Source organism: Orcinus orca, chromosome 2, assembly GCF_937001465.1.
Source record: "Orcinus orca chromosome 2, mOrcOrc1.1, whole genome shotgun sequence".
Lineage (NCBI taxonomy): Eukaryota > Metazoa > Chordata > Mammalia > Artiodactyla > Delphinidae > Orcinus > Orcinus orca.
The window spans coordinates 128,085,673-128,112,594 of record NC_064560.1 but is presented as its reverse complement, the minus strand read 5'-3'; the positions used below and the strand labels follow the sequence as shown (position 1 = coordinate 128,112,594).

The following is a 26,922-nucleotide window of genomic DNA, read 5'->3' as shown; positions in this document are numbered from 1 at the left end:
CGGGGCTTGGGGGGTGGGGCGGTGTGGGGAGCCGCGCGGCCTTGGGGCCCTGGCCGGCGGGTGATGAGGCCCCCTCTCTCAGGCACAGCGGTACCTCAGCCCCGCTGGTGCCCATCGAGGAAGTGGAGAACCCCGAGTTCATGGGCAAAGGCGGATTTGGCGCTGTCTTCCGGGCACAGCACAGGACTTGGGGGTTTGGAAGTGGCGGTGAAGATCGTGAACTCGTGAGTGCCCCGAGCCGCTTGGGGACGGGTGTCTGGTCTGGGAAGCTGGGCGGAGGAGGAGGGGCCTCTGCGTGGCAGGGCCTGAGTGCGGAAGGGAAGGATCTTCCCAGGAGGGAGCTCGGCTCCAGCCCGCGCCAGAGTGCCGGCCTGCGATATCCAGGGAGGTGAAGGCCATGGCGAGCCTGTGTAACAATCATGTGCTGCCCCTGCTGGGGGTCACAAGGAAACTGGAGTGGGAGTACGTGTCTGGGCCGGCTCTGGTGACTCAATTCATAGAGAACGTTCCCTGGCGGTGCTGCTACAGCCCCAGTGCCCGAGGCCAGGGCCGCTCCTCTGCCGCCTGCTGCGGGACCTGGTGCTCGGGATGTGCTACCTGCACAGCCAGAACCCCATGCTTCTACACCGGGACCTCAAGCCCCCCAGCGTCCTATTGGACTCAGAGCTGCATGCCAAGGTCAGCGCATCCATTACGCAGCCCAACCCCTGGACGGGGTCCTGCCCCAGAGCTGCTCCAACCCCACCCACTGGACAGAGGACCTGCTGCAACCCTGTCTTCTGAATACCCTCAGCATCTCCCTCTGGACACAGTGCTGCCCAAGTGTCAAGGCTCATCCAGGAGCTTTAGCCCCTGCCATACCAGGCGATAGAAGCCTTGGCCAACATGGTCAGTTCCATGGGTCCACCCCACGGGGCTCTCCAAAGACCCGTGGCTGACCTAGTCCAGGAGACTCAGACCTTGACCCAGCCCCATGGAGCGGGGACCCAGACCTCCAACCAGGAGCCTCACTGGTCCTACCATTCCGCTAACCCCCCACACCCCCTTTACAAGGCTGGGACCATAATATCTGCGCAGCCACAGAAGGACCTGTGCCTTCTGTGGGGGAGAGGAAAGGATTCTGCAGGCTGCTAGGCCCTGTCCATCTCCTATCTCCTCCTTCTTATCTCCTTTTGCAGCTGGAAGATTTGGGCCTGTCCACGTTTCTGGGAGTCTCACAGACAGGGGCAGGATCTGGGGAGTCAGGGAGCACCCCAGCTTACTTGGCCCCAGAACTGTTGGCTGATATAAACTGGAAGGCCTCCATGGCCAGTGATGTCTACAGGTAAGGTACTCCAAACGTACATCCCCAATTTCTACACCTCTCTGGGCCCTTCTAAGGGATGGTATATGGAAAGGAGTCTTGTCAGCAGTTGGGTCAGGCCTCAGCTTTATGTCTCCTGCAGCTTCGGGATCCTAATGTGGGCAGTGCTAGCCAGAAGAGAAGCTGAGAGTAAAACTCTAGGCAGACTCTGGGATCCTTCACCTCAGGTGCCCCCTCTCCCAAACCCCCAATCCCCAAGCCCTCCTCTTCCTGTTTACCTGCTCAGACGGCCCTACTCCCTCCTCACATCTCCTACACTCCCTGCCCCTTTCCGTGATGGCTCAGGTGGCCTTCATACTCTGGATGTCTTCTCCTCACACCCACACCCCAGTAGTGGACCATGAATCACTGCAGCGGGAAGCAGTGTGTGAGAGGCAGATCCGGCCTGCATTGACTGAGCTGCCCCAGTCTGGCCCTGAGATCCTGGCTTGGAAGTACTGAAGGATTTAATGCAGCACTGCTGGAGCCATGAGCCCCAGAAGAGACCCTCCTTCCAAGGTGCGCTGACCACTTAGCTGGCAGCTGAGGTAGGCCTGGATCTGTCAGCAGGGGCTTTTCACTGGAAAAGAAGTTTTGCTCACCTGCCACCCACTCTGCCTTCTCTCCAGAATGCTGACCAAACACCCAGAAAGTCCTCGATCTGGTAAAGAAAGGAGATGTCTGGTAAAAAGATGAATGCTGCAGTCTCCACAGTGAGTGCCCAATGCCCTCACCCCACCTAGGAGCTGGGCAGGATGGCACAACGTGGCTCCCTTGACCACCCAATGACTCCCCACTGACCACTGTTTTCTAAGCCTTGACTGTTGTCCCCAGTGTCCCTGCCCCATCCTTGAGTTCCCAGACAACAGATATGAAGCAAGAGACTCCTCCCTTGGGTTTGCCCTGGCTCTCCCACCTCCATGCCCAGCCAGCTCCCCATCCTTGCAGGTAAAGGAGTTCCTGTCTGAGCACAGGGGCAGCAGCAGGTTGTTGTCTGTCCTCAAGCCAGGCCCGGAAAGTACAGAAAAGGATGGCCCTGGGGGAACCACAGGAAGCCATGATTCCATGGTCTCTGAAATGATGAACCTGAATCTGGAGGGGTACCCCAGGCCTGTTCCTGAAAAATGTACAAACCTTCCTGAGAGCATCAGGGCCCAGAGGGGGCAGGTTCAGCCTGCCCTGGACAGCAGAGACCTCTTCAGATTCAACAGCCCAACCTCCTCAAAATCCAGAGACCTTACCTGTCAGAAACCAGAAGCCCAGCCCCACCTCGGCTTGGACCCCAGGTCCTGGACCCCAAGGGTATCAGGTGAGACATTGGTAGGACTAGGGGATGCACTAGGACTCCTGTGAATCCTGTCCCCTTGCTAGGGGAGACTTGGGGCTGAGGGGGTCTGCAGTAGGGGAACAAGGCCCAGGACAGGGGGCCTGAGAGCCCTGTGTTGTTTGCAGGGGGCTGAGAGACGTGACACCAACTGGCCTCCCAGGGCGCCAGGGCCAAATCCAGTACCAGGTACCCACTCCGCACTCCTTCCTCCTTCCTTCCCCCTGCTCAATTCTTCCACAAGCTTCTTCCTCAAGACCAAATATCGATCCAGGGTACTTGGGGAGGGGAATGAGAAAGGGCTAGAGGCCACCTAACCCAACTTTCTCATTTTATAAACGAAGAAACTGACATCCACTGAGGTCACACAGCAAAGCCTGGATTTGCCCCTGAGCCTTCTGACTTTCCCCAACACCAGCTCTGTGAACCCCTGAATTCCATTCCATTGTTGCCATGTATGCCCAGAGGGTTTCCTATCAGAAAAGACCCAAACATCAGAGTCTCAGATGTTAGTTGCCACTCCTCTTGAGCTTCTGCAAACCCAATTCTGAAGGTGCAGCCTGAAGACACACCTTGACCCAGTCACTGGCAGGCCCGGAGACCCCACACTTGCATTTCCCCAGGGTGAACACGAGGTGCCACTGCCTCTCCACCCTGCCGCTTCTCCTCACTTTGAGTCTCGAGAGCGCTTAACCCTCCCACCGTCATCACTCTTTCTCTTAAAGGGCCACGGTTTCCTACCGTACTTCATAGCCAAGGGGTACAGATTGGAAACAACAACCATATGATTATACAAGGAAGAACTGCCTCATCCCTGCAGGGCCTGGCACCTCGGGGCATGGATAGGGGCCCCCAGCACACCCCCAAGGAATAGGTTCGAAAGAAGGACGGCAAGAACCGGAAGCCTGGAGTGGGCCACAGGGCTGGTATCATAATAGCAGGAATCGAAGCAGCTTCTAAACTGCCTCCTGGACTTGAGGCAGCTAGCCTAGACTTTCTCTGAGGGCCATCAGGCCTGCACCCGAACTGTCTTTGTGGGCCCAGGAGTCAATAAATGTGGTGGAATTTTGACCAAAGCACCACGACGAGGCTAAAGCTTCAGCCAGGGGTGGGAAGGGACGTGGATGAGAGGCGGGGGAGCTGACATCGAGGGAGTAGAAGGCACTTCCGTGTCTGGCTAGGGCGGGAAGGGGGATGCTGAGGGCTGTAGGTGGGCAGAGTTGTGGCACACAAGGTCAGGGCCCAGCTGGCGGCGGCAGGAAGGAATCCTGGAGGTCTGGCTCCTGGGCAGCTCTAATCTCAGGGCAGAGCACTTCCTGTAGAGCAGGCCCAGACCCCACCCTAAACCAAACCCTGAGGACAGAGGCTGTGGTCCTGCCACCACCTTTTCCCTGGGCTGTGGAGACTTGGCAGTGGAGTCCTGGGGAGGGGGCTCGCCGTGGGATTTCGCAGACCCCAGCACATCTCCCTGCATGATGCCCCTAGTCTCTCGTACGTCAGCCCCCATACTACCACCTCCCTCCGCTGCGTGCACACATTGCTTCCGTGGAGGCACTGGAACCCTTTGATTCTCAGCTGCTGTCTGGGAGTGGACAGCGACGGCTCCACAAAGCTACACGCAGATGTGCCCCTCCCCTGGAGCTGGACACCACCGGAGTATGGACCACTCAGATACGGCCACAGCGCTGCCGTCTAGGCTGGAGGAGCAGGGAATGACCGCCTCCCATCCTAACCTAGAACCTAGCCCCCGCGTGGCACCATGTTCTTCTTCCCCGCATCCTTGCCAGCCTTCGCTCCAGCCCACCCTCAGTCTCCCCACATCCAAGGTTCTGAACCCATTTTGACATTTGACGCTTGGCTCAGCCCACCCCACCCCTTGCGTCTCCCCCCCGCGGTCCGCATTCCTCTTCCTTGAGGGGGCAGATGTGGGGAGGCTGTGGAGTTAGGAGAGACAATCAGAGTGGGGGAGGAGGCCTGCGGAGTCCGGCTAGGGCACAGGAAGGGCCGGGCTGTCCCACCGGGGAAGTGGGAGGGCGCCGAGGCGCCGGGAGGGAAGTGCCTGTTGCCCGGGGCTCAGAGCTAATAGCCTAGCAGCCAGTGTGACTCCGAAACCTGCCCTGGGGTTAGCCCGTTCGGCTGCGGCAGTGAGTTGAGGGAAAGGAGGTAGCCGGGGCTCCTTTGCTTCAACCCTGAATCCTGTGCCCCTGGCTTTTGCTAGAGCACCTCTGCAGTCTGGGTTTGAGGAAGGAGAAGCAAAGCATTGAGCAGTCCCTTCACTGCCAACGGGAGAAGGCAAGGAGGTCACAGGGAGTGCCTGGGGGAGGTGGGATAGCGAGGTTGGGAGGTCCGGGCGCAAGTGGCTTGGACCTGGTGAGAACGGCACAGCTGGGGCTAGCTGGGGCCTCAGACAGTAACCCACCCTGGCCCTCCTCAGCCCCAGGGGTCACCCCAAGGCGGTATAGCTCTGGGCAGGGGAGACCATGGCCCGCCTCTTCAGTCCCCGGCCGCCTCCCAGCGAAGACCTCTTCTACGAGACCTACTACAGCCTGAGCCAGCAGTACCCACTGCTGCTGCTGCTGCTGGTGATCGTGCTCGTCGGGCTCCTGGCGCTGCTCGCTGTTGCCTGGGCCAGTGGCAGGGTGAGTGGCGGGGGAGGTGCGGGGAGTGGGGCTCTGGTGCAGGGCGCCTCCTCGGGGACAGCGGGAGGGTCATTGCCTCAGGGGCATTTTCAGGGTTGGGACTTGTGGGTCTTCTTTTGTTTCGGCCACGCCTTGCAGCTTGTGGGATCTTAGTTCCCAACCAGGGATCAAACCCACGGTCCCTGCACTGGAAGCACGGAGTCTTAACCACTGGACGCCACCAGGGTAGTCCCACGTGGATCTTCTTTTCGATGTGCTTTCTTGGCTGGGACCCGGGAAACAAGTGCTAGCCCTTGAGGAACTGCAGTGACCCTGCACTAGTCACTCTGCCTCTCTGGGCCACAGTCTCCGGGTCTACACGAGGAGATAGCTGAGCCCTCAACGCTTCTAATTTCCCTGCAGGTACTGACAGACCTCAGACCTTACAAGCTTCTGTGATCTACTGGTCCTAGAATAAATCCAACACCGGAATTTCCAGTTTTCCGGCGGTGGGGGGGGATTACACTGGGCCCCGTGGGAATCTGCTTCCTGGTTTTCTTTCCCTTTTAGGGGCCGTAGGGCAGTTGTACCCACAGAGTCCCAGAAGACACTTTACATCCCACTCTCATTTAGTTCCAAAATGAACCCGTTTCCAGTTTCTTTTGTGGGGGGAAAGGGGATCTTCAATTCCACTTCTGGAAGTATCCTGCGTCAAGTTTTCTTTTCACATTTCGGAGGCAAGGTGGGAAAACCACTGGATGTGACCAATCCTTGGCCGTCCTCCTCCAAGTCCAGGAAGAGGTGGGGACAAACGGTGGAGACCGGGGTGGGAGTGGGGGGCTTCTACGCCTTGAGGTGATGGTGAGATCCAGCTCCCAGGCAGGCGAGGGAGGTTCTGGGCGCCCCCCTGCCCAAGCTCTGCTTGAGGGCGGGGTGGGGTGGGGTGGGGTGGGGGGCGGGCGGGGCCTGAAACTCTGAACCTTGGCCCCGGGCAGGGAATCTCCCCAGCAAATTGGCCAGATTTGGATACACTCATGCCTAAGTGCCTTCTGTGAGCTGGAATTTCTCACTTGCTTTGGGATCCCAGGTGGGGGTGGGAGGGGTGCTTTAGTTCCGAGAAAACTGAGTCTCAGAAAGCTTCTGGATTCACAAATGGCCAGTATGAGGTTGGAGCCAGGTCTCCTGGGTAGACGGCCCAAGGTTCAGTCCCCCTGCAGCGTGCCAGTGAGATAGTAGGTTGAATCACAGGAGACTGCTGGCTCTCAGAGCACAGGGAGAGCAGGTCGGTGCTTTGTGACCACCTAGAAGGGTGGGATAGGGAAGGTGGGAGGGAGGGAGACACAAGAGGGAGGGGATATGGGGATATACGTATGCATATAGCTGACTCACTTTGTTATACAGCAGAAACTAACACACCATTGTAAAGCAGTTATACTCCAATAAAGATGTTAAAAAAGAAAAGAGAGGGAGAAGGCAGCATCTTAAACTCAAAAAAAAAAAAACAGATTATCAGCAACTTCATGTGGTTCAACCTAATATGAATGGCAAGTGAAGGTGCCCTACCTGCTTTTCTTACTTGGGTTTGAAACAGTTTTCAGAACGGCTCTGAGGGACTGCCCACTCCTCCTCTCCTTGGACAAGCTCTCCAAACTCCACACCCCAATCTTGCTTCATGTACCCCCTCCCCCCCCAGGAGCTGGCCTCAGACCCGGGCTTCCTGACCACTATGCTGTGCGGGCTGGGCGGCTTCTCGCTGCTGCTGGGCCTGGCTTCCCGCGAGCAGCGACTGCAGCGCTGGACGCGTCCCCTGTCGGGCCTCGTGTGGGCAGCGCTGCTCGCGCTAGGCCTCGGCTTCCTCTTCACCGGGGGCGTGGTGAGCGCCTGGGACCAGGTGAGGCAGGCCGAGCAGTGGGGAGGGGACTCCCGGGCCTCCGACGCGCACCCAGGCCCCGAGGAGCAGCGCAGCAGTGTAAGCGTGCAACTTCCCGCGCCCGTCTCCCCCAGGTGTCCTTTTTCCTTTTTGTCATCTTCACCGTGTACGCCATGTTGCCCTTGGGCATGCGGGACGCCGCCGCCGCGGGTCTCGCCTCTTCACTCTCACACCTGCTGGTCCTCGGGCTGTATCTTGGGCTTCAGCCGGACTCACAGCCCGCGCTGCTGCCGCAGGTGAGCACGCATGGAGCACAGGCTGCGTCCGAGGCTGGCTCCGCTGGGCGCTACTTGCTACCTCTGGGCATTCACCAACCGTTTGATGAGCTGTGACTCCAAGGCAGGGCGCAACGCTGGGCGCAGGGTACAAACACAGACCCCGACCGTGCCCTCGTGGAGCTGGTACGGAGCGCAGCGCGATGCCTGCAAACGCCAGAAGAGGGCTCTGGGCCCACGGGGAAGGGAGCTCGCCAGGGGACTGGGGTGGTGGGGACAGATGTGGACGACGGAACCGTCACAGAGAATGTAAAAATTGGAGCTTGAGTAGTGTCGTGCTAAGCGCGGGTGGGGATGGTGGAGTAGTATTCCCAGCAGAGGAAACGTACGTGCCAAGGTTTCTAGACCTAAGAGGCCGTGTTGGTGCAGCAGCCAAGCGTCTGCTTGGGGTGGGGGGGGGCGGGGGGAGGAGAAGTGCCGCCTATGGGTCCCACAGTGTGGCACCCGTTGCCTCGAAATACTTCGGTCTCTTAACTGCAGAGTCCTCCTCAGCCCTCTCAGAGACCAATCCAGCTACACACAATAGCCCCCCCGACCCCGGGGTCCAGCGCCCCCTGAGGCTGACCCTTCCCCACAGCTGGCGGCAAACGCGGTGTTGTTCCTGTGCGGGAACGTGGCCGGAGCATACCACAAGGCGCTGATGGAGCGCGCGCTGCGCGCCACGTTCCGGGAGGCGCTTAGTTCCCTGCACTCCCGCCGGAGACTCGACACCGAGAAGAAGCACCAGGTCCGCTGGGCCCGGGAGGCCGGGAGGGACCGGGGCTCGGAGGGAGGAGTTGTTTAGATCACACAACCGGGCTCTGGAAGCTGAATGACTTTGGGAGGGTCGCTTGACCTTCTGTTTCCTCCTTTGTAAAATGTGGCTATCACCCACCTTGGAAGGCCGCTGTGAGGCTCAAGCAAACTGAAGCTTGTGAAAGCATTTTAGAACGTTGTGATACTAAACAAAGGGCTCTAACTCCGGTATCGGTGCTGGAAGTTCAGTCCCTAAAGGTGATCAGTGCAGGGCAGGGGTGGAGCCAGGCTGTAGGTGGTGGGGAGGACCTGGGCCAGCGCCCTGGGAACACCTCTGGGGCTGGGGAAGTCTGTGGGCTCCTAAGGGTTTGGGGGGGCTGAGGCTCCTGGTTTTAGGGGTAGGAGTGTTGGTGCTTATAGTCACCTCCCCCAGGAACACCTTCTCTTGTCCATCCTTCCTGCCTACCTGGCCCGAGAGATGAAGGCGGAGATCATGGCACGGCTGCAGGCTGGACAGGGGTCACGGCCAGAGAGCACCAACAACTTCCACAGCCTCTATGTCAAGAGGCACCAGGGAGTAAGGTATAAGGAAGGATGGCAGATGGGAGGGAACGTGGGCTGAGACCCCAGCCCACTGACGCAGTCTGCTCTGCCCAGCGTGCTGTATGCTGACATCGTGGGCTTCACGCGGCTGGCCAGTGAGTGCTCCCCTAAGGAGTTGGTGCTCATGCTAAACGAGCTCTTTGGCAAGTTCGACCAGATCGCCAAGGTCAGAGGGGGCTTCCTTCCCCACCTTCAAACTCCCCACCCTGGAGAGCCCCTTCTGAGGGAAAATCCTGCCTTATAAGATCCCAGTCCCACTTCCAAGTCCATGTGGGCTCCCAGATACCCCACTGCAGGTAGGAAACCCTCTCAAATCTCCCCAGGTATGGAACTGCTCACTGCACACCTCAAACCTGGAGAGACCTTTCAACATCCTCACAGATGCCCCAACCACAACACCCCCAAACAGGCTCTGAGCCCCAGCATAGGTGTCTCTGGACACTGCAAGCAAATCTAGATGGATTTTTCTGATGCGCTAACATTAGGAGGCCCTTCCAAGGGAAACCTCTGCCCTCTGCATCCTCAGCCCAGCTACCTTCTCAGTCCCCAGGGATGCCCCTAAGCAACTTAATCTTGGGTGTCCCCCCAAAAAACCCTCAATCCTGAGGTGACTTTCATATGCTCAAATCTGGATACATGCTACACATGCCAAAGATGGAGAGAGCCACAGACATCCCAACTTTTCAGAAGCCCTTCTGAGAAAGATACCCACGTAGGAGACCTCAGCCAGCCCCGTATCAAGTTAAGAGAGTCCCTAGATCTGACCTAGACAATCCCAGCCTCAGAAGTTCTTCAGGAATACCACATTTGCTCCCACTTTTCCCCAACTCCCTCCTGCCTCCTTTGATCACTAACCAGGTGACCCCCTCCCCCTGTACACCCTTCCCCCAGGAGCATGAATGCATGCGGATCAAGATCCTGGGAGACTGTTACTACTGTGTCTCCGGGCTGCCACTCTCGCTGCCAGACCACGCCATCAACTGCGTGCGCATGGGGCTGGACATGTGCCGGGCCATCAGGTCAGCTCGGGTGGGCAGGATGGATGTGGGGTGGGGGCGGGAAGGGTAGTGGAAGTCATCCCGGAGAGAGGGAGGGGTGCTGCATGGGTAGGGCTGAAGGCAGCACTCCCACTGTTCTCCACACACTCTGCTCAGGAAACTTCGGGCAGCCACCGGCGTGGATATCAACATGCGTGTGGGTGTGCACTCGGGCAGCGTGCTCTGCGGGGTCATCGGGCTGCAGAAGTGGCAGTATGATGTCTGGTCCCATGATGTCACTCTGGCCAACCACATGGAGGCGAGTGGAGTGCCAGGGTGAGAGCTGGGGCTCCAGCAGGCTATAGCCAGAGCCCAGTCAGGCCTCCCACATGCCTGGTTTTCATAGTTCTTTAAAATGGGCACGTTCCCAAGTGGGGCTCAGAGAGATCCTGGGGTACAGGGAGGGGAGCTGGGAGACACCTCCTGTAGCACAGGGCCTTGCTTGAAGTCAGACCTCCAGGAATGATCCTCGACAGAAATGAGAGATTTGGAAGCCCTCCCTTCTGATTCCCACTGCCCCCTCCTTCCAGACGAGTACATATCACAGGGGCTACGCTGGCACTGCTGGCAGGGGCTTATGCTGTGGAGGATGCAGCCATGGAACACGGGGACCCATACCTTCGGGAGCTAGGGGAGCCGACCTACCTTGTCATCGATCCCCGGGTGAGAGCCCAGCCTGGACCCCATGGGCTGGCCCAAGGGCCTGATCTCTTCCATGCCAGAGACTGAGCTCGTATGTCCTGAAGTGTGTATCGTGGGGGAGGGGACACAAGCCTTTAAGGGGTGTGGGGAGAATGGGGAAGGGTCTGTGATCTTGACTCTCAGCCCTCCTGTGCCCCAGGCTGAGGAGGAGGACGAGAAGGGCACTGCAGGCAGGTTGCTGTCCTCTCTTGAGGGCCCCAAGATGCGTCCGTCACTGCTGATGACCCGCTACCTGGAGTCCTGGGGTGCGGCCAAGCCTTTTGCCCACCTGAGCCACGTGGAGAGCCCCGTGTCCACCTCTACCCCTCTGCCGGTACTCGCACCTCCTTCACGAGCCCAGCACTCACGTAAACCCACCCCCACTGCCCGCTTCCAGCCCCTCCCGCCCCCACCACTAGTGAGTCACTTGACGTCACAAGGTCCCGAACTTTCTGCTCACCCTAGTTACTGGTTCAGGACCTTCCTTGCCCTTCTTTCCAGAGAAAGGGCAAAGATGACTGCCCTCTGAGCTCAGCTCAGAGACGACCCAAGATCCCACAGACACTATGTCCCTTGCTACCCAGCCTCTACTCACGAAAGCCCCTTCCCCTGGTACCCTACTTCCTCCTCACTCTGAGGCCAGTGGTGCACATCTATTCCCACCAGGAAGTGTCTCTGTTTAGCTCAGTCCTGCGACTGCATGCTCTCTTCTTCAGTCCCCTCTGGGACCGGGAAGGCGGGGCCAATCGCTTGTTGCTCCTACTCTCCAACACTTGTACACAGATAAAATGAGGTGACAGTGAAAATCTCTCGTGGCCTTGAAGAAGGAAATCACCATGAGTGGGCGGGAGGGGGGAGGGAGAGAGGGGAGCCGGTCTACCCCTCCTCTGGGGTAAGTTAGAGCAGGGCCAGTTATTGGCTGACATATACATAGCACTTCAAGGTAGTCAGTGATTCACCAGCTGCCGGAGGAGCCTGGATCTCCTCCACCAGCCGACTCTTGAGGTTGGTACTTGATGACAAGCGGCCAGAACCCCCTCATGCAGGGGCCCAGGCCACGTCCCTAAGGGCTTGCCCTGGGATTACATTCCTCAGCCCGTTCTCCTCCATTTCACCCGATCTGTCCAAAACCTGTTCAGCATTCCCGACCACCTATCCACAGATCTTCCCAGGATCTTCCCTACTAGGTAGACCAGCTTGAATCTATGGGGTGACTACAGAGTACCCTTTCTGTGTCCCATCCCCACTCCTCTCCCATCCAGCAGGAAAGCAGGTCAGAGATCAGTGCACAGTGGGGAGCGGGGAGGGGGTGGACCTTGGCAGCAGTGGCTCAGCGGCTGAGTGCATGGGGAAGGGGAGCTGTCAGAGGGCTAAGCTGGCAGGATGGAAAGGAAGGAAGAGCCCAAGACCCAGCTGACTGTTGCAGGATGAGACCTCCCAGTGGGGGTGGGGTAGAAAGGGGTTTGCCGGGAGCCCAGGGGCTGTAAGACAATATTGGGTACAATCCCCGAGGTGGGGAAGCCCCCCAGAACCCATGCCAGAGCTCCCCAACCCCCCACTGGCATGCAGGCTAAGAAGTTCAGGGCAGAGTGGGAATCCCTTGCTCTAAGGTATCTCCTGAGGCAGGACCTCACCAGCCCAGAGACTCCCTTCTCAGCCCCTGATATCCCAGGGTCTCATTCAAATGTTAGGAATCCTGAGACTCACACTTAGCCTACTATTAAACAAGGCAGAACTTTGGGGTGGTGGGGTGCTATTTGTGTGGTGGCTACCATCCATCCATTCCTTCCTTCCTTCCTTCTTTCCACAATCTTTGAGCACCTACTATGTTGCAGGCACTAGGTTAGTTCTCGAGAAGACAGAATGAATAAGATGTTTTCCCTGCCTTCAGATAACTTATAGGCATGGGGCCGGGGATGGGGGCGCAGGTAGGTAGTCTGATAAAAGAGGATCGGGCATAGATGCATAGATGGCCCCATGCCTAGAACATACCTCTCAGTCGCTCTCCGTCTCTCCCTCTCTGCTCCTCTCACATACACAAGGTTTTGGTTTGGGGGATGATGTGGCCCCCTGTGACCCTGCTTCCTTCACATGAGCCAGGCGAGTGGGGAAGGACGGTCACCACACATCTTCACCCCCTTCCTTGGCGCTTGTCTTCACCTGCTCGCGTGCTCCTTCTCACATCTCTGCACACATTGCGTATTCCTTTCGGTGCAGAAGAGAGTGACTGTAAGCAGGTTTGTTTCTCTTCCTCTTTCCCTTTCTTCTCCATTTTCGTTTCCCTCTCTCACCACCTCCCAGCTCAGCCTGACCATCACGAAATGGCAGAGGAGATTCAGAGTGTTTTGCATTGCCATTCCAGTTTCAACCAACAGGGATTTTGGGGCATGGGGTGATGGGCAAGTCATTGCCTTTGGAATCTGTTGCAGTCCTTAGGGAAGATGAGACAAGGAATCAACAGCCACTCATGCCTACAGAGGATCCAGGGTTGCCTCCTAAGTGATAGAAACTATGAGGAAATCAGAGACTCTGGGAGTCCGAAGAGTCAGGAGGGAGCTTGAAGAAGTAAATATGGTTCGAACCTTCCCTTGAGGGTAGGTGGGATTTGGTAGAGATAGAGATGGAGATGGAGGTAGAAATGGAGATATACAGGGAGAGATAGAGATAGAGAGAGAGAGTTCATTAGAGGCAAGGGAAGCAGCCAGGTCAGATGCTCAAGTGAAGGCCGGGTGTAGGTAATGGAATGCCTCACTGCAGAGAGGCTCCACCATGGTGGAGGACGCTCACCATCTTCCATCACCATCTTCCATCTTCCATCTTCCCTCCATGGTGGAGGACGCTCACCATCCCTGTGTTCTCCCTGCAGGAGAAGGCCCTGTCTTCCTTCAGCCCCCAGTGGAGCCTGGACCGGTGAGGAGGCTTGAACAACTTTGACAGTGGGGCTGTCCCAGTGACCTGCCTCCATCCTCCCTGGGGGGGCTTCTCCTGCTTTGCCCAGATGCTTTTGAGGATCTCCCTGGTGACAGGCTGGGCTCTCACTGTGCAGGAGCCGTACCCCCCGGGGACTAGATGATGAACTAGACACCGGGGATGCCAAGTTCTTCCAAGTCATTGAACAGCTCAACTCTCAGAAGTACGGAGAGCAGGAGAGGGCTGGGAGGGCTGGAGGCCTGGGCTCATGTGGTAGAGGAGGGGTGGTAGGACCTGGAAGGAAGGGAGAGACTTCCCAGCTCTAGCCCCTCGACTCACCGGACCACGCCCTCCTCCCTGCCCCTTCCTCTTCCGGGCTTACTGCCCCCACCCTCCACCAGACAGTGGAAACAGTCAGAGGACTTCAACCCATTGACACTGTACTTCCGAGAGAAGGAGATGGAGAAAGAGGTAGACTGGGGGGATGTCACCATAGGACTTCCCAACCTCAGTTCCTGCACCCTGGGGAGGGAGCAGGCCCTGTGGTCCCACCTCCCCTCCCCAGGTCTGCCCAGTTTGTGACCCTGGTGGGTGAAGGGCTCATACCCATCTATTGAATTACTGGGTGGTGATGGGAGGGAGGAGGGCAGCTCCTTGGGGAACAGGTAGAGGCTACCTGGGGCGGAACTGGAGGGGGGACAGTGAGGCTGGGGACCCACTCCTTGCCTGGGACTGACACCTTCAAGGTGATGGGCAGCACTGGTGCCCTGTCTCCACCGACCCCCTCCCTTCCAGTATCGGCTCTCTGCACTCCCCGCCTTCAAATACTATGCCGCCTGCACCTTCCTGGTTTTTTTCTCCAACTTCATTATCCAGATGCTGGTGACAAACAGGTGAGGGACCCCCAGGCAAGGGAAGCCCTGATTCTCAAGAACAGAACCCCTGGCTCTTCCAGACCCCTGGCCCACACTTTCTTCCCTTGCCCACTTCCCCTCGGCTCCGGGCACTGAGCCACAGAGGAAATGGAAACATGTGGTCTGGGGAACTGGTCATCGTAGCCCCCATCTTCCTATCTTACATCCCGTGGACTTTCTGTGTACCCCAAGCATTTTCACATACCCGTCTTTCAATTCTAGCAACAGTCCCATGAAGGAGGTTTTGTTCCCATTGAGAAGTCCAAATCTCACAGCAAATGAGCTTAGAGAGTAGGTCCTCACTCCCAGTTCACTGCTAGGAGGGGTGAGGACTCATTCAAAACTCAGCCAGATGAAAGAGCTTTGGCCTGAAAGCGCAGAGACCAGTCTGATGCAGCCTCGGCCACTCCTGTGAGTCCCCTGTCCCCTTCCAGTATTGTCCCTACATTATCCCAGTACTGTCCTTGACCCCTCAGCTTTCCCAGATCATCAGCATGTAATGCCTTTCATCAGCCTAGACCTCATTGGCAGCCGGTTCAGATCCCCAGGACCACTTTTCCCCACGTCTCCCAACCAGACTGAACGGCGCCCTCCTAGCGCACAGAAAACCTCTTCTGGTTCTTAAAGGCCTCGCTCTTGTCTCTCTTTAGGCCCCCAGCTCTGACCATCACCTATAGCATCACCTTCCTCCTCTTCTTCCTCCTCCTCTTCGTCTGCTTCTCAGAGCACCTGACGGTGAGGTGGGCTTGGGGGCAGAGTGGCGAGCTGGGGCCCTGACCACGACTTGGCCTGCAGTGGGTGCCCCAGCCCCACGGCTAAGACTCCCATGCTCCTTCCACAGAAGTGTGTCTTGAAAGGCCCCAAGATGCTGCACTGGCTGCCCACACTGTCTGTCCTAGTGGCCACACGGCCCGGACTGCGAGTTGCCCTGGGCACCGCTACCATCCTGCTCGTCTTCTCCATGGCCATTACCAGCCTGGTGAGAGAGAGGGGGCCCTATGCACCCCCATTAGGGCATGCCGGACCTGCCAGAGGCTGAAAGAGGACCCCTGGATTTGGGGGGACTGCTGGACTAAAGCCAGGGGATGCTGGAAATGTTGGACAAGTATAAAAGAAAATTATAGTCGCCCACGACCTACCACCTGGGCATAATCATTGTTAAAAACACTTTGGTGGATATCCTTCCTATCTTTTTTCTATGTATGCAGACCTTCCTTCCTTACCTTACTCACTATGATTTTGTAAGCTGAGTTTGGCTGATTTTTCAGAACTTAGCATCGTTCCTAGAATTCTATCCCTGAAAAGCACCTTAGGAATCATCCCCCATCCACGTTACAGAAGCAGAAGCTGGGGCCCAGAGAGGTTAAGTGGCTGGCAAAAGATCACACAGTGGATCCATGACAGACTAGAGCTCAGGACACCCACTCCCCTAATCCCTGCCCGCCCCCGCCCCCGCCAGCGAGGACCCCAGCGCTGAGGCTCCCTCACCAACCAGAGATAGCAGGCTCCGCCCCTTTGGAGGAGTCTGGCCACGACTCATCCCTGGGTCAGCTGCAACCCGGCACAAGCCACCACTGTGCCCAAGGAACTGCCTGCCCGCCTCAGCTCCTTGTCTCCTTCTGCAGGTCTTCTTACCGGCAGCATCAAACTGCCCTTTCCGGGCTCCCAATGTGTCCTTCACGGCTTCCAACCTCTCCTGGGAGCTCCCTGGGTCCCTGCCTCTCATCAGCGTCCCCGTGAGTATCCCTCACAGCCCTGAATCTCCTTCTCCAGAGCCTTCCTCCGCCCCTCCCCCACCCCTTAGTTGAAGAGCACTTCATCCCGTGGACCGGGACAGATACAAGTCACACTTGGTGTGTGTGTGTGGCCGACACCCTCTACCCTCCTGATAGGACTGGACCCTGGGAGGGGCAGGACAGGAGCCCTGGGGCGGCCCCCGCCCCCGCCCCTGCCCGAGGGACATGCCCCACCTCCTGACCGCCTTGCCCGGGCCCCCAGTACTCCGTGCACTGCTGCGTGCTGGGGTTCCTCTCCTGCTCCCTCTTCCTGCACATGAGCTTCGAGCTGAAGCTGCTGCTGCTGCTGCTGTGGCTGGCAGCCTGCTGCTCCCTCTTCCTGCACTCCCACGCCTGGCTGTCTGACTGTCTCATCGCCCGCCTCTATCTGGGTGCCTTGGACTCCAGGTGCGCACGGCCGCTGCACAGTGGGGCACGGGCTGCGATGGGACAGAGCAGGAGTGTTTTCATCTCTTTGTCTGAACCACCCACAGGGCAAAAGGAGAGGGAGGCCGAGGGCTACGTGGGCACGGGTGCGGGAGGCGGCGGGGAGAGGCCATCGAGAAGGGGCAAGGCAAAGGGAAGCCCTGATGTGTAGCCTCCTCAGGCCAGGGGTGCTGAAGGAGCCTAAACTGATGGGAGCAATCTTCTTCTTCATCTTCTTCTTCACCCTCCTGGTCCTGGCTCGGCAGGTAAGTCTCCCAGCTCAGCCCTTCAGGGCCTCCCTAGGAAGGGTGAGGTGGAGTCCCCATATGTGTGACTTCATCTTCCCCTTATTCTCTTACTGCCTTTCCCTTATTCTCACCTCTCCAGGGTGGAGCCCAAATGGTGTGTCCATTAGAAGCTTCTAAGTGAACCTTCCTGCTCCCTTTCTTTCTCCTTCACTCCCCGAGGGGAGCACCCTCAAATTCTCCCCTCCCCTCCTCCCTCCCACCCCAATCTAGGAGAATTCACGCTTAAGAAAAAATCTGCTGCCACTACTGTCCTCGCTAGTTTGAATCTAGATTCAAGGCAGTCTCCCCAGGGATAGTTGCACCTTAAGCCTTTTCTCTAAACTGGGGGTGTGGGATGGTTTTAAGCGTCACGGAGTGAGGGGTGGACACTCAGGAGCTGGGGCTCCCCCTGTACTGTCTCTTCCCATGGCCCCCTGGTGACCCTCCCCAGAATGAGTATTACTGCCGCCTGGACTTCCTGTGGAAGAAGAAGCTGAGGCAAGAGCAGGAGGAGACAGAGACGATGGAAAACCTGACTCGGCTGCTCTTGGAGAATGTGCTCCCCGCGCACGTAGCCCCCCAGTTCATCGGCCAGAATCGGCGCAACGAGGTGACTCCCCACCCCCAGCTCCTGAGCCCCAGACGATGAAAGTCTTGTCTTGGCCCATCCTCTCTGGACTCCTGTACCATGGGTTGGGTGGCTGCCCGAGCCCCGGTGCCTGTCAGGTGCCTCCGTTTTCACAAGAGCTTAGGCTCTGTCTTTGGCGAGCACAGAATCTCCGGCTCCCAGGTTCTTACTTGGAAGGAGTGTCCTCTCTAACGGCCACTCTCCCCACTTCAGAAGCCTCATCGCGTGTCGATGGGAACTGTGTGAAGGACACAGTCCACCCATCTCTCTAGCCCTGCATTATCCAGTATGGTAGCCGTTAGCCTTGTGTGGCCATTTAAATTTAAATTAATGAAAATAGAAAATTCACTTCCTCGGTCACACTGGCCACATTTCAAGTGTTCGACAGCTTCTCGTGGCTAGTGGCCGCTATATTGGGCGGCACATATAATAGGCGTTTCCACCACCACAGAAACTTCGGTTGAATGATCCTGCTCTAGATCCTCAGATATCTTGCTACAGTCAGAGGATCAGAGGTCACTCACATATCCGCACCATCTTCTCTGTACCATCACCACCTCGCACTGTCTGCTGTGGAAATGCTCTTGGCCTGTATCAAGAGGGTGTTAAAAGAAATGGCTCAGGGGCTATGTCGCAGCCTTGTGCCTCACCACATGCTCTCTGCTCTCGAGATCAGTAGTAGCTCTGCTTCTCCTGGTTTCTTCTCTTATAGACACTGGAAATCTGGTAACTGATCCTGTTTCTGTCTTCTCATTGGCTACTAGAAAGCTCAGAGCCAGAATCTGGGATTGAGATTCCCCCTTTCCCTACCATTGCTCTTTTTTTTTTTTTGAGTTTGAACAAAAATCCTTTTCTCAAAGCTCTGGAGGTTATTATTGCTTCATTTTATCTTCCAAACTGTAGCTATCTTTGTAAGCTGACTTAACTGACTTAACACTTTTCAGCAATAAGATAGGATATACAGATAATTCCCATGGACATGATCCCAGTTCCAAAAGAGACTCCCTTCACGTTGCTGTGAGGTGATCTTGACTCTGAACCTCTGTCTCTCCTGGAATTGCAATGAGACCCAATCTTTAACTCTTGAGTCACATCCCTGGGGTAACCTGGCCCTACCCCTCTCGTTCCTTCCCGATCCTTCTTAAACCAAGGCGGTGGAGTGTGGACACAGGGAGGAGGACCCATGTAGACCCAGAAGGGGGAAGAATGTGGCATAGCCCCTTACCCCAACCTCTTGCCCTCCCAGGACCTCTACCACCAGTCCTACGAGTGTGTGTGTGTCCTCTTCGCCTCAGTCCCAGACTTCAAGGAGTTTTACTCTGAATCCAGCATCAACCATGAGGGGCTAGAGTGTCTGCGGCTGCTCAATGAGATAATTGCTGATTTTGATGAGGTGACAACTTGAAAGGTCCCCCCAGACCCTATGACCTGGATTCTAGAATTTCCCACCAGTCCCTCCTTCCACTTCGCTCTCCCGGCCATGAGGCCCATCCTCCCTCCCCAGTCCTCCTGCTTCTCCTCTGATCCCCCAGCTCTGCCCTCCCCAGCAACTCTGCCCACTACCAACTCTCCTCCTGCCACCATCCCTGACCCCACAACTGGTCCTTTAGCTTCCAAAATCCTGGGGCTGGGCTTCTGGGAGAGAGCAAGAGAGACTGGGGACACAGCCTCCTTTCCGTACAGCTGCTCTCCAAGCCTAAGTTCAGTGGGGTGGAGAAAATCAAAACTATCTGCAGCACCTACATGGCAGCTACAGGCTTGAACGCCACCTCTGGACAGGACGCACAGCAGGTACAGCGTCCCTTCATTTCGTACTGACCCTCGTCCGGGCTCTCATTGGTGGGCCCATAAGTGGGTCTTATCCCTGTGACCTCATTGATCCATCCTGGTGGGCCGGCCTTTTGCCAGGATGCCGAGCAAAGCTGCAGCCACCTTGGCACCATGGTAGAGTTTGCCGTGGCCCTTGGGTCTAAGCTGGACGTCATCAACAAGCACTCATTCAACAACTTCCGCTTGCGTGTGGGTGAGGACCCTCCCTTGCTGGGACAGTCTGGGACCTCCTCCTCACTTTCCCAAGCTCTCCCTCTCCCGAATCCTTTGTTAGCTGCTCCCCAGCTCACCCCGGGAGCCCCCTCCAGACTCACCCCTTGGGATGGAGCATGAAGCTGCTGGGCCAGAAGCTATGAGATCCATCCAATTCTTTCCCTAGGCCGCAGTCCTCCAGCCCCTCCTCCTTTCCTCCAAGGCCCCTAGGCCCTTCACCCTAGTTCCTTGAGCTGCATCTTCCCCTCCGCTTCCTCGAAATCCCCCCCTCAGGGCCCCTCTTTACCGTACCTCTTGTCAGGGTTAAACCACGGACCTGTAGTGGCCGGAGTGATTGGGGCCCAGAAACCACAATATGACATCTGGGGCAACACGGTGAACGTGGCCAGCCGAATGGAGAGCACAGGCGTCCTGGGCAAGATCCAAGTGAGCGAGCCACATCGGAGGCGTGGCGGCGGGGCGGTAGGCAGGGCCCCTTCCACATTCCCTCACCCCCTCCAATCGCAGGTGACCGAAGAGACAGCCCGCGCCCTGCAGTCCTTAGGCTACACCTGCTACAGCCGGGGCATCATCAAGGTCAAAGGCAAAGGGCAGCTCTGCACCTACTTCCTGAACACAGATTTGACACGAACTGGACCTCCCTCGGCCACCCTAGGCTGAGAACCCCACCCCCTCCTCCCACCTATAAGATCCTCAATAAAGATACTCTGGTATGTCTGGGTTAGAGTTGATGTCAGAAGCTACTAGTGTATCTGGGGAGCATCTTCTCCTCGCCTCTCAGTAGTATGGCTGCTTCTCAGGCCAAACTGAGTGTGTGTGTGTGTGCAAGTGTGAGCATGAGTGTGTTAAAAAGGAGTGATTCTTTCTCACAAGCTCAGCAAGACGACTGCCTCAGCCTTCCTGGCTGCCTGCCAACATGATTCCAGTGTTTTGTACCCTTGGAAGCAGAAAGGATTTTATCCACATGACTCAAAACAAAGACTTGTCCTTTCCTGTTCCCCATCCACAAATACTGGAAAGAATCTCCAGTAAAATGTCATTTGATCTTTATTCATTCAACAAACACTAAATAAGCACCTGTTATGTGCTTACTATGTAGCATGGGCGGGAGGCCTGGGAAATAATCTATTAGGTCCCTCGCTGTTTTGGCTGCTGTTCTCAAACGGACCCACCATGCTTTCTAGCAAGGACCTGTAGACAGTTTGAGGGTCTCCTGTTCTCAGGTCCCTCAGATTCCCCCCTGCTTCCTTTTGCATCCTTCTGCACAGTTGTCGATATTACGTGGGTCTTGAAGCATCCAGGGCTCATTCCCACTTGCTCATACTTTGGGGTCCATGGGAGATATCTTGACATCCTTAGTTTGTTGCAGATGTTGCACGTGGATTTGGGGCTTTTCTCCTAGTTGTCTTTCTTTTTTTATAGGAGATATTCAAAAAGTACACTGCCGCTACCATCTTCTATTTTTTTTTTAATGAATATCGTATATTTTTATTTTATTTATTTTTAATTTTTGGCTGCATTGGGTCTTCCGTGCTGCGCGCGGGCTTTCTCTAGTTGTGGCGAGCGGGGGCTACTCTTTGTTGCAGTGCGCGGGCTTCTCATTGCGGTGGCTTCTCTTGTGGAGCACGGGCTCTAGGCACACGGGCTTCAGTAGTTGTGGCACACGGGCTCAGTAGTTGTGGCTCGCGGGCTGTAGAGCGCAGGCTCAGTAGTTGTGGCACACGGGCTTAGTTGCTCTGCAGCATGTGGGATCTTCCTGGACCAGGGCTCGAACCCGTATTCCCTGCATTGGCAGGCGGATTCTTAACCACTGAGCCACCAGGGAAGCCCCTACCATCTTCTTAAAACGCTGTCGGAACAGAGCCAGTCCCAGACTCTCCAAGGCAACAGTCATCCCTAGGAAAGAATGACTCAACCTTCTCACTTCTGCAAATCTTCATTTCCTAAGGGTGACCACATCACAGAGGGCCCTCAGCTCCAGCCTGCACCAGAGCGTTTTAGGGGTTGGCAGAATGCTGGTGTGCAGAATTCTAGGGGATAAGATCTGATGACTTGGTTCTCAAGTGAGGCCTCCTTGGGAGACACAGGGAAGGAAAGCAATCCCCTAGGACACCTCCCACTGAGAGGACAAAGATTACTGGTAGGAAGTTGGAGTCCTGCTAATAAAGATACCCATCACAGCCTTCAGGGCAGACACCTCACAGCAGTGCTAAGTGTTCTCAGAAGGTTCGCTAAGTCAGGGAGTGAAGGTCCGCTGAGTCGGGGAGTCTGGAGTGGTGAGCCCACGTGGGTGGTCTTCCTTGGCCAGCTCCTTCAGGGGTCTGCAGCCCTGTGTTGTTCTCAGGTGATCCGCAGACCACCTGCCTCAGAGGCAGGGAGGGAAGAAGGTCTGATTTCTATGTCTGTGTCTCTTCCAAAGCTGAAAATCATGGGAAACTAAAGGATGTGCCTCTCAGCTATTGAGGAGGACACCCATAAGGGCAACCAGGAGCACCCCAGTCCGCCATAATACACATGCCCCACACACAGGGCTGACCCAATTTCAGACTTCAGTTTTCATTGCAAAGCTGCCCGTGGGGGCCAGGCTCCCACTCTGCCCTGACTTGCCCTTCCCCTCCCTCTCTTCCGCTCCACCCGCCACCTGGGTAAGAGGAGGTTGAAGAATTGGGTCAGGCCAGCGTGGGCGTATTCCCCCAGGAGGAAAGCGAGCAGCCTTCCGCTGCCACCACCCCGCAGGCCTAGCTGACTTCGCTTCGCTCGAGAGGGTTGGTGGAGGCAGTGAGGCTCTCGGCGGGGCCAGGTTCGGGAGAGGCGGGGGCACCCCTCACCGTCTGGGCCAGGGTGCCCCCGCGGCGGCTGCTGGACGCCTCGGAGCCGGTGCCCTCCAACAGCTTGGCGACGAAGGCCGTGGAGCCGAGCGCTGCAGGCCGCCGGCAGCGCATGCGTACAGCACGGGGTTCACGCTGCTGCTCAGGAAGGCCAGCGTTCTGAGCGCTTGCGGGTCAGGTGCAGCCGCTGACTCTCAGGCCGGGACCCCAATGTCTTGCCCGCCAGCGCTCGGACCCCCTTGGCCAGGTTCACCACGTGGTAGGGCAGCCAGAAGGCAGCGAAGACCAGGATGATAAAGGCCAGCAGGCGGCCGGTGCAACGGCTGCGGCGGAAGCGCCGGACCCGCAGCCGGCGCCGGATGTCGGAGTAGCTGGCCACCACGGCCAGGAAGGGCAGCAGGAAGCCGGTGACCACCTCGAAGAGCAGATGGAAAGCCCCAAGTGCTTCGCTGGGGTACTTCGGGAAGCAGACCAGGCTCCTGTTGTCCGGACCCAACGTCACTTTGCGGTACAAGATGACGGGTGTGGCCAGCAGGACAGACACCACCCAGATGCCTGCTAGCGCCCACCAGGCAACTGTCTTGGTGCGAGTTTCTGGGACACAGAGGGGAGGGCCACCACCAGCGAGCGGTCCAGGCTCATGGCCGTGATAAGCAGGACGCTGGCATACATGCTGACTCCGCAGACATAGTGGAACAGGCGGCAGCCAGCCAGTCCAAAAGTCCAGGTGCCTTGGGCCGTGTAGTAGAGGAAAAAGGGGGCAGTGAGCAATACGGCCAAGTCGGCCAGGGCCAAGTGTAGCACCAGCAGGGCAGTGACAGAGCGCTTCCGCATCTCTACCAGGATGCTCCATACCACAAAGCTGTTGCCGGGCAGCCCCACAGTCAGTGCTACTGACAGTACGATGATAACCAGCAGAGAGATGAACGTGACACCTGGTGACGAGGGTGCTTCAGGAGATGTAGTGTTCGTGGCCATTGCAAGGACCTGGAGAGCGAGGGCGGACACGCACATGAGGGAAGGGACAAGGGTTTCCTGACACCCTGGACACACCTAGCCTGCGTATTCTACTCTGTCTCCAAGGTCAGCAGCAGCAGATGCACCTCCGCAGTATACTGCCCTCATCACTGCCAACTGACCTGTCTTAAGGGGATCTGGCTGAGTAGAAAGACTTAATTTCCTAACTGGGCCACAGGGCCCCTTCCTGCCCACAGACCCAATTGCAAAATATATAGCAACAGCAGAAGCAGTATTTCCAGACCCTTCAGCCTCCTTCCCTCAGGAGACCCTGAAACCCAGAACCAAAGAGGGGACTTTCCTTACCAATGCCGCACCCCTCAAAAGGCTAGCTCCTTTTCCCCCCCGCCAGGCCCTCAGCCCTTCAGTCCCACTGACTTCTTCCAACCACCTACCCACTCGCCCCAGAGATTCCCGGGGCCCAGCAAGAATAACAGGGATGGGAAGGATTTCGTGGATAGGAGACAAGACTAAGTCCTCCCAAGTCATTTTACCACTGGTCAGGCTTTCTTTGGAAATTCCTTTGGACCTTGTCTTATGGCTTCACCCCCCCCCCCAACTCCCCTACTCCCAGGAAACTTACTTAAGGCTTTGCCGAGCACTGGTTGGAAGCTGGTGTCAATCCCAGGGTGAGAACAGAGTGGTGTAGCCTATCCCCAGATCTGTCCCAGTGCCAGGGGCCTGGCCTGGGGTCCAGGTTCTATCAGCTAAGTCAGCCAGAGAGGAAGTACCACAGAGCAGGGGAGGGAGAAGACACATCTTCCTGAGGGTGGGGTGAGAACTCCTACCCCCTCCCTTCACTAGATGAGGTGGAATATTCTTCATGTTCCGGAAGAGCCCAGCTGGGAGGACGATTCCTCAGGGGTGGGGCGAGAAGAGAAGAGCCCCGGAAGGGGCAGTGAGAGAGGAAAGAGGGGTGAGGGGGTGAGTAGGCTGGGGTGTGGCCTCAGATGCAGGTCTAGACTGAAGCATTGAACAGAGTCATAAACTGCGTCATACAGGAGAAGGAGGGAAGGAAGCCAGAGAGGGGAAATGGACTCAGATTGAGAGGTCAGAATGTTGGATACCTTTATATTTTCTGTGAGCGATGTCGATTTTTCGATTAATAGGAAGTATAGGTTGACGCTGTGGCTAGGTTCTGGGTTTGGGTCAGGTGACGTCAAAGAGGACGGCATTGTGTGTTTGGCTTGGATTCAAGCCATGACCGGGATTTGGGGGAGAGCACCCTCTTCCAGCACCCCATCCCTCTCCTCGCTTAAAAGAACTAGTTCCATTCTAGGTCAATCTCCATTCTCTTTGGGAGAAGCCAAAGTCCAAATGGTCTCCCTAGTATCACACAGAATGACAATTTCTTCCCTTTCCCGAACCACTTGCCTTGTGTTTGCCCATGGGGCTACCCTGCCACATGAATTTGGACCCAGGATCTGGGCACTGGGCAAGGAAGTCAGCACCACCTCTTTCCTACCTTCCCACAGCTGACTGTTCTGTCCCACCTTAGACACACAGAGAGAGCAGAGGTGAGCACAGGGGAGCAGGCATGAGGGAGTGAGGGTAGCGATGCCTTATGCCTGCCCTGCCAAGAGGGGAAACCAGGAGGCTGGAAAGGGAAACAGCCCCCAGAAGGGTCACTCTTCCGGCTCCCTGGAAGGAGGACAGTCTCGTCTTCTTGAACTCTCCTGCGAAGCTAAGAACCAAAAAGTCTTATCTTCCATCTGACCATGAGCCTTTCTGCTTCCCTTCCAACTCTGCCTCTTCTCAGGAAAGATGCACAGTGTAATGGTGGTCATTGAGGTCCCTTATCCTCTGTAGTGCCCCTACCTTTCCTGCTGTGGGAAAAGCCAGAGCAGAGTTGACCCAGCAGTTATCAGGCAGAGGATACGGCGAAAAGAAATGGGCTGAAACCGCAGCAAGAACTGAAGACAGAGTTGAGGAAGGGCTTTCTGACCACAGAGGGTGTGTGAGAAGGGGAGTGTGTAACAGAAGTTGGGGAGCCTCTGCCCCGGTGCGCAAGGACAGGAAGAAGCCCATGAAGTTGGTGTTTGGGGATAGAAGCTTCCGGCTCAGAGCTCCAGGGTCAACCAGAGGTCCCTTCTGACAGGAACTGGGGTGTCTTTGCCCCCTCTTCCAAACTGCTCCCCACCTCCGTTTCTCTCAATGCCCTGTCTTCCTCTGCCCTAGACTAGACACTCTAGGCATACTCTCCGTCCCCCAGGTCCGGAGCTCCATCCCAACCCGTTTTGGTGGCCCTGATGTGACCCTGAGAACTGGATTTCCTTTGCTGTCTCTCTTGGCCTCTGCCTGGGTGGTGTGAACAGTCACTAAAGCAGAACCGGGGTGATGGTTAGGGTGACCTCTCAGGTAAGTTTGCCAGAGACTGAGGGGGCTGGGACAAGAGACTCAGTGCTAAAACTGAGAAAGTCCTGGGCAAACGGGGATGGGTTGGTCACCATGGTGACCACACGTGTGTGCACACGGACAGCCCTTAAAAAGGACCCCATCCTACATCCCCAAACTCAAAAGTGTCAGGAGCCAGAAAAATTTTGAGACCTAGAGATAGAAAGATTCCAAAAGATGGGGGCTGAGAAGTACTGGGGGAGATGAGGAAGAGCTAGCAGTCTTGGGGGGAGTCAAGACTTGGCAGAGAGGAAGAAGAGAGAGAGGAGAGGTGGCACCTCCCTGAAAAATTCCTCCTGTCTCCCAGATATCCACACCACTCCCCATACCCCTCAACCCCAGCCCCCAGAGGGTCCCTGCGTGAGTGAACGCCTGTTCCCGGGCTCCTTTTTGAGTCAGGTGACCTTTGCAGGGAGAGTTAGATTCAAAGAAGGTACGTCTCAGATTCCCACGGCCCCTCCCCCACTGTACCAACCACAAGACAGACAAGAAAACTTTCCTTTCAAGCCCCACAGATTGACTTTCCCCTTCCACAGCCAGTTTCCTCTCCACTCGGCTCTAACAGACCCCAAAGAATGGATCCATCCCATCACCACCCCTCATCCAAGCACTCATACCTTTCCTTCCTCTTTCTCTCTTTATTTCCAGAGCGGTTCTATGGGTTGGCTTGGGGGAACCAGGCCACCTGGGCTGGGGAGGACAGGTCATGATGCCACCGAAGGCTGGCATTGCCCAGCCTTGGCCCGACCCAGCAGGCAACTAGGTGACTTCGGTATCACTCAGGTATGATGAACCACTGGAGGGAGCATGCTTAAGCCATCGTGTAATTGTTGCCAAAATCTTGGCTCCCTGTCCACCAATGCCGAATAGAAATACGGAGACAAAGTCTGGAGGAAATAGAAAAGAGTGGCTTTATTCCTTTGGCCAGGCAAGAGGGAAACACAGCAGGCTAGCACCTCAAGAACTGTGCCCCCCCTCTCCTGGGGGATTACAGAGGGTCTTATAGGTAGAACTTGCAGTCCAGGTAAGTGATAAGGATCAAAGTGGTGAAGGTTTTGCATTCTTCTTCTTCTTGCAATATTTTAAATCGGCCACAGCTAGCAAAAGGCAACCGGGTCTGGTGTCCCTGAAGTTATTGTCCCGTGACCTTTTTTT

The 26,922-nt window shown here is 56.6% G+C and overlaps 2 protein-coding genes and 1 long non-coding RNA gene across 8 annotated transcripts in view; 2 read left to right on the top strand and 1 right to left on the bottom strand.

Moving 5' to 3' along the window:
* Window positions 1–20,257, top strand: part of ADCY4 (adenylate cyclase 4) — a 38,783-nt gene extending 18,526 nt beyond the window's left edge. The window contains exons 4-35 of one of the 6 annotated variants that reach the window (XM_049706116.1): window positions 83–224; window positions 529–1,324; window positions 1,446–1,530; window positions 1,695–1,861; window positions 1,972–2,055; window positions 2,291–2,651; window positions 2,795–2,855; window positions 3,487–5,305; window positions 6,978–7,175; window positions 7,289–7,450; window positions 8,067–8,216; window positions 8,658–8,806; window positions 8,882–8,993; window positions 9,719–9,846; window positions 9,982–10,140; window positions 10,395–10,527; window positions 10,706–10,879; window positions 13,412–13,455; window positions 13,592–13,678; window positions 13,857–13,926; window positions 14,251–14,348; window positions 15,020–15,104; window positions 15,211–15,348; window positions 15,995–16,105; window positions 16,368–16,552; window positions 16,752–16,836; window positions 17,309–17,467; window positions 18,732–18,878; window positions 19,169–19,276; window positions 19,394–19,508; window positions 19,830–19,954; window positions 20,036–20,257. In XM_049706116.1, the coding sequence (XP_049562073.1) occupies window positions 5,147–5,305; window positions 6,978–7,175; window positions 7,289–7,450; window positions 8,067–8,216; window positions 8,658–8,806; window positions 8,882–8,993; window positions 9,719–9,846; window positions 9,982–10,140; window positions 10,395–10,527; window positions 10,706–10,879; window positions 13,412–13,455; window positions 13,592–13,678; window positions 13,857–13,926; window positions 14,251–14,348; window positions 15,020–15,104; window positions 15,211–15,348; window positions 15,995–16,105; window positions 16,368–16,552; window positions 16,752–16,836; window positions 17,309–17,467; window positions 18,732–18,878; window positions 19,169–19,276; window positions 19,394–19,508; window positions 19,830–19,954; window positions 20,036–20,188 (3,234 nt within the window). In that variant the 5' untranslated portion in view covers window positions 83–224; window positions 529–1,324; window positions 1,446–1,530; ... (3 more) ...; window positions 2,795–2,855; window positions 3,487–5,146 and the 3' untranslated portion in view covers window positions 20,189–20,257. Of the gene's footprint in view, window positions 1–82; window positions 225–528; window positions 1,325–1,445; window positions 1,531–1,694; window positions 1,862–1,971; window positions 2,056–2,290; window positions 2,652–2,794; window positions 2,856–3,486; window positions 5,306–5,331; window positions 6,086–6,977; window positions 7,176–7,288; window positions 7,451–8,066; window positions 8,217–8,657; window positions 8,807–8,881; window positions 8,994–9,718; window positions 9,847–9,981; window positions 10,141–10,394; window positions 10,528–10,705; window positions 10,880–13,411; window positions 13,456–13,591; window positions 13,679–13,856; window positions 13,927–14,250; window positions 14,349–15,019; window positions 15,105–15,210; window positions 15,349–15,994; window positions 16,106–16,367; window positions 16,553–16,751; window positions 16,837–17,308; window positions 17,468–18,731; window positions 18,879–19,168; window positions 19,277–19,393; window positions 19,509–19,829; window positions 19,955–20,035 lie in introns of those variants that run through there. The other 5 variants (XM_033411571.2, XM_049706118.1, XM_049706120.1 and 2 more) reach the window with 5 other exon arrangements.
* Window positions 20,258–20,557: 300 nt separating this feature from the next.
* On the bottom strand, window positions 20,558–26,096 carry LTB4R (leukotriene B4 receptor). Its single transcript, XM_033411634.2, is given in 5 exon segments — window positions 20,558–22,439; window positions 22,442–22,525; window positions 22,528–22,947; window positions 22,950–23,343; window positions 24,441–26,096. Coding segments are annotated over 5 exon segments (1,179 nt in total). The 5' UTR covers window positions 24,549–26,096; the 3' UTR covers window positions 20,558–22,266.
* Window positions 25,653–26,910, top strand: LOC125963541 (uncharacterized). Its single transcript, XR_007475617.1, has 2 exons — window positions 25,653–25,731; window positions 26,075–26,910. It is a non-coding gene; the product is annotated as an uncharacterized LOC125963541 (long non-coding RNA).
* Window positions 26,911–26,922: the final 12 nt, after the last annotated feature.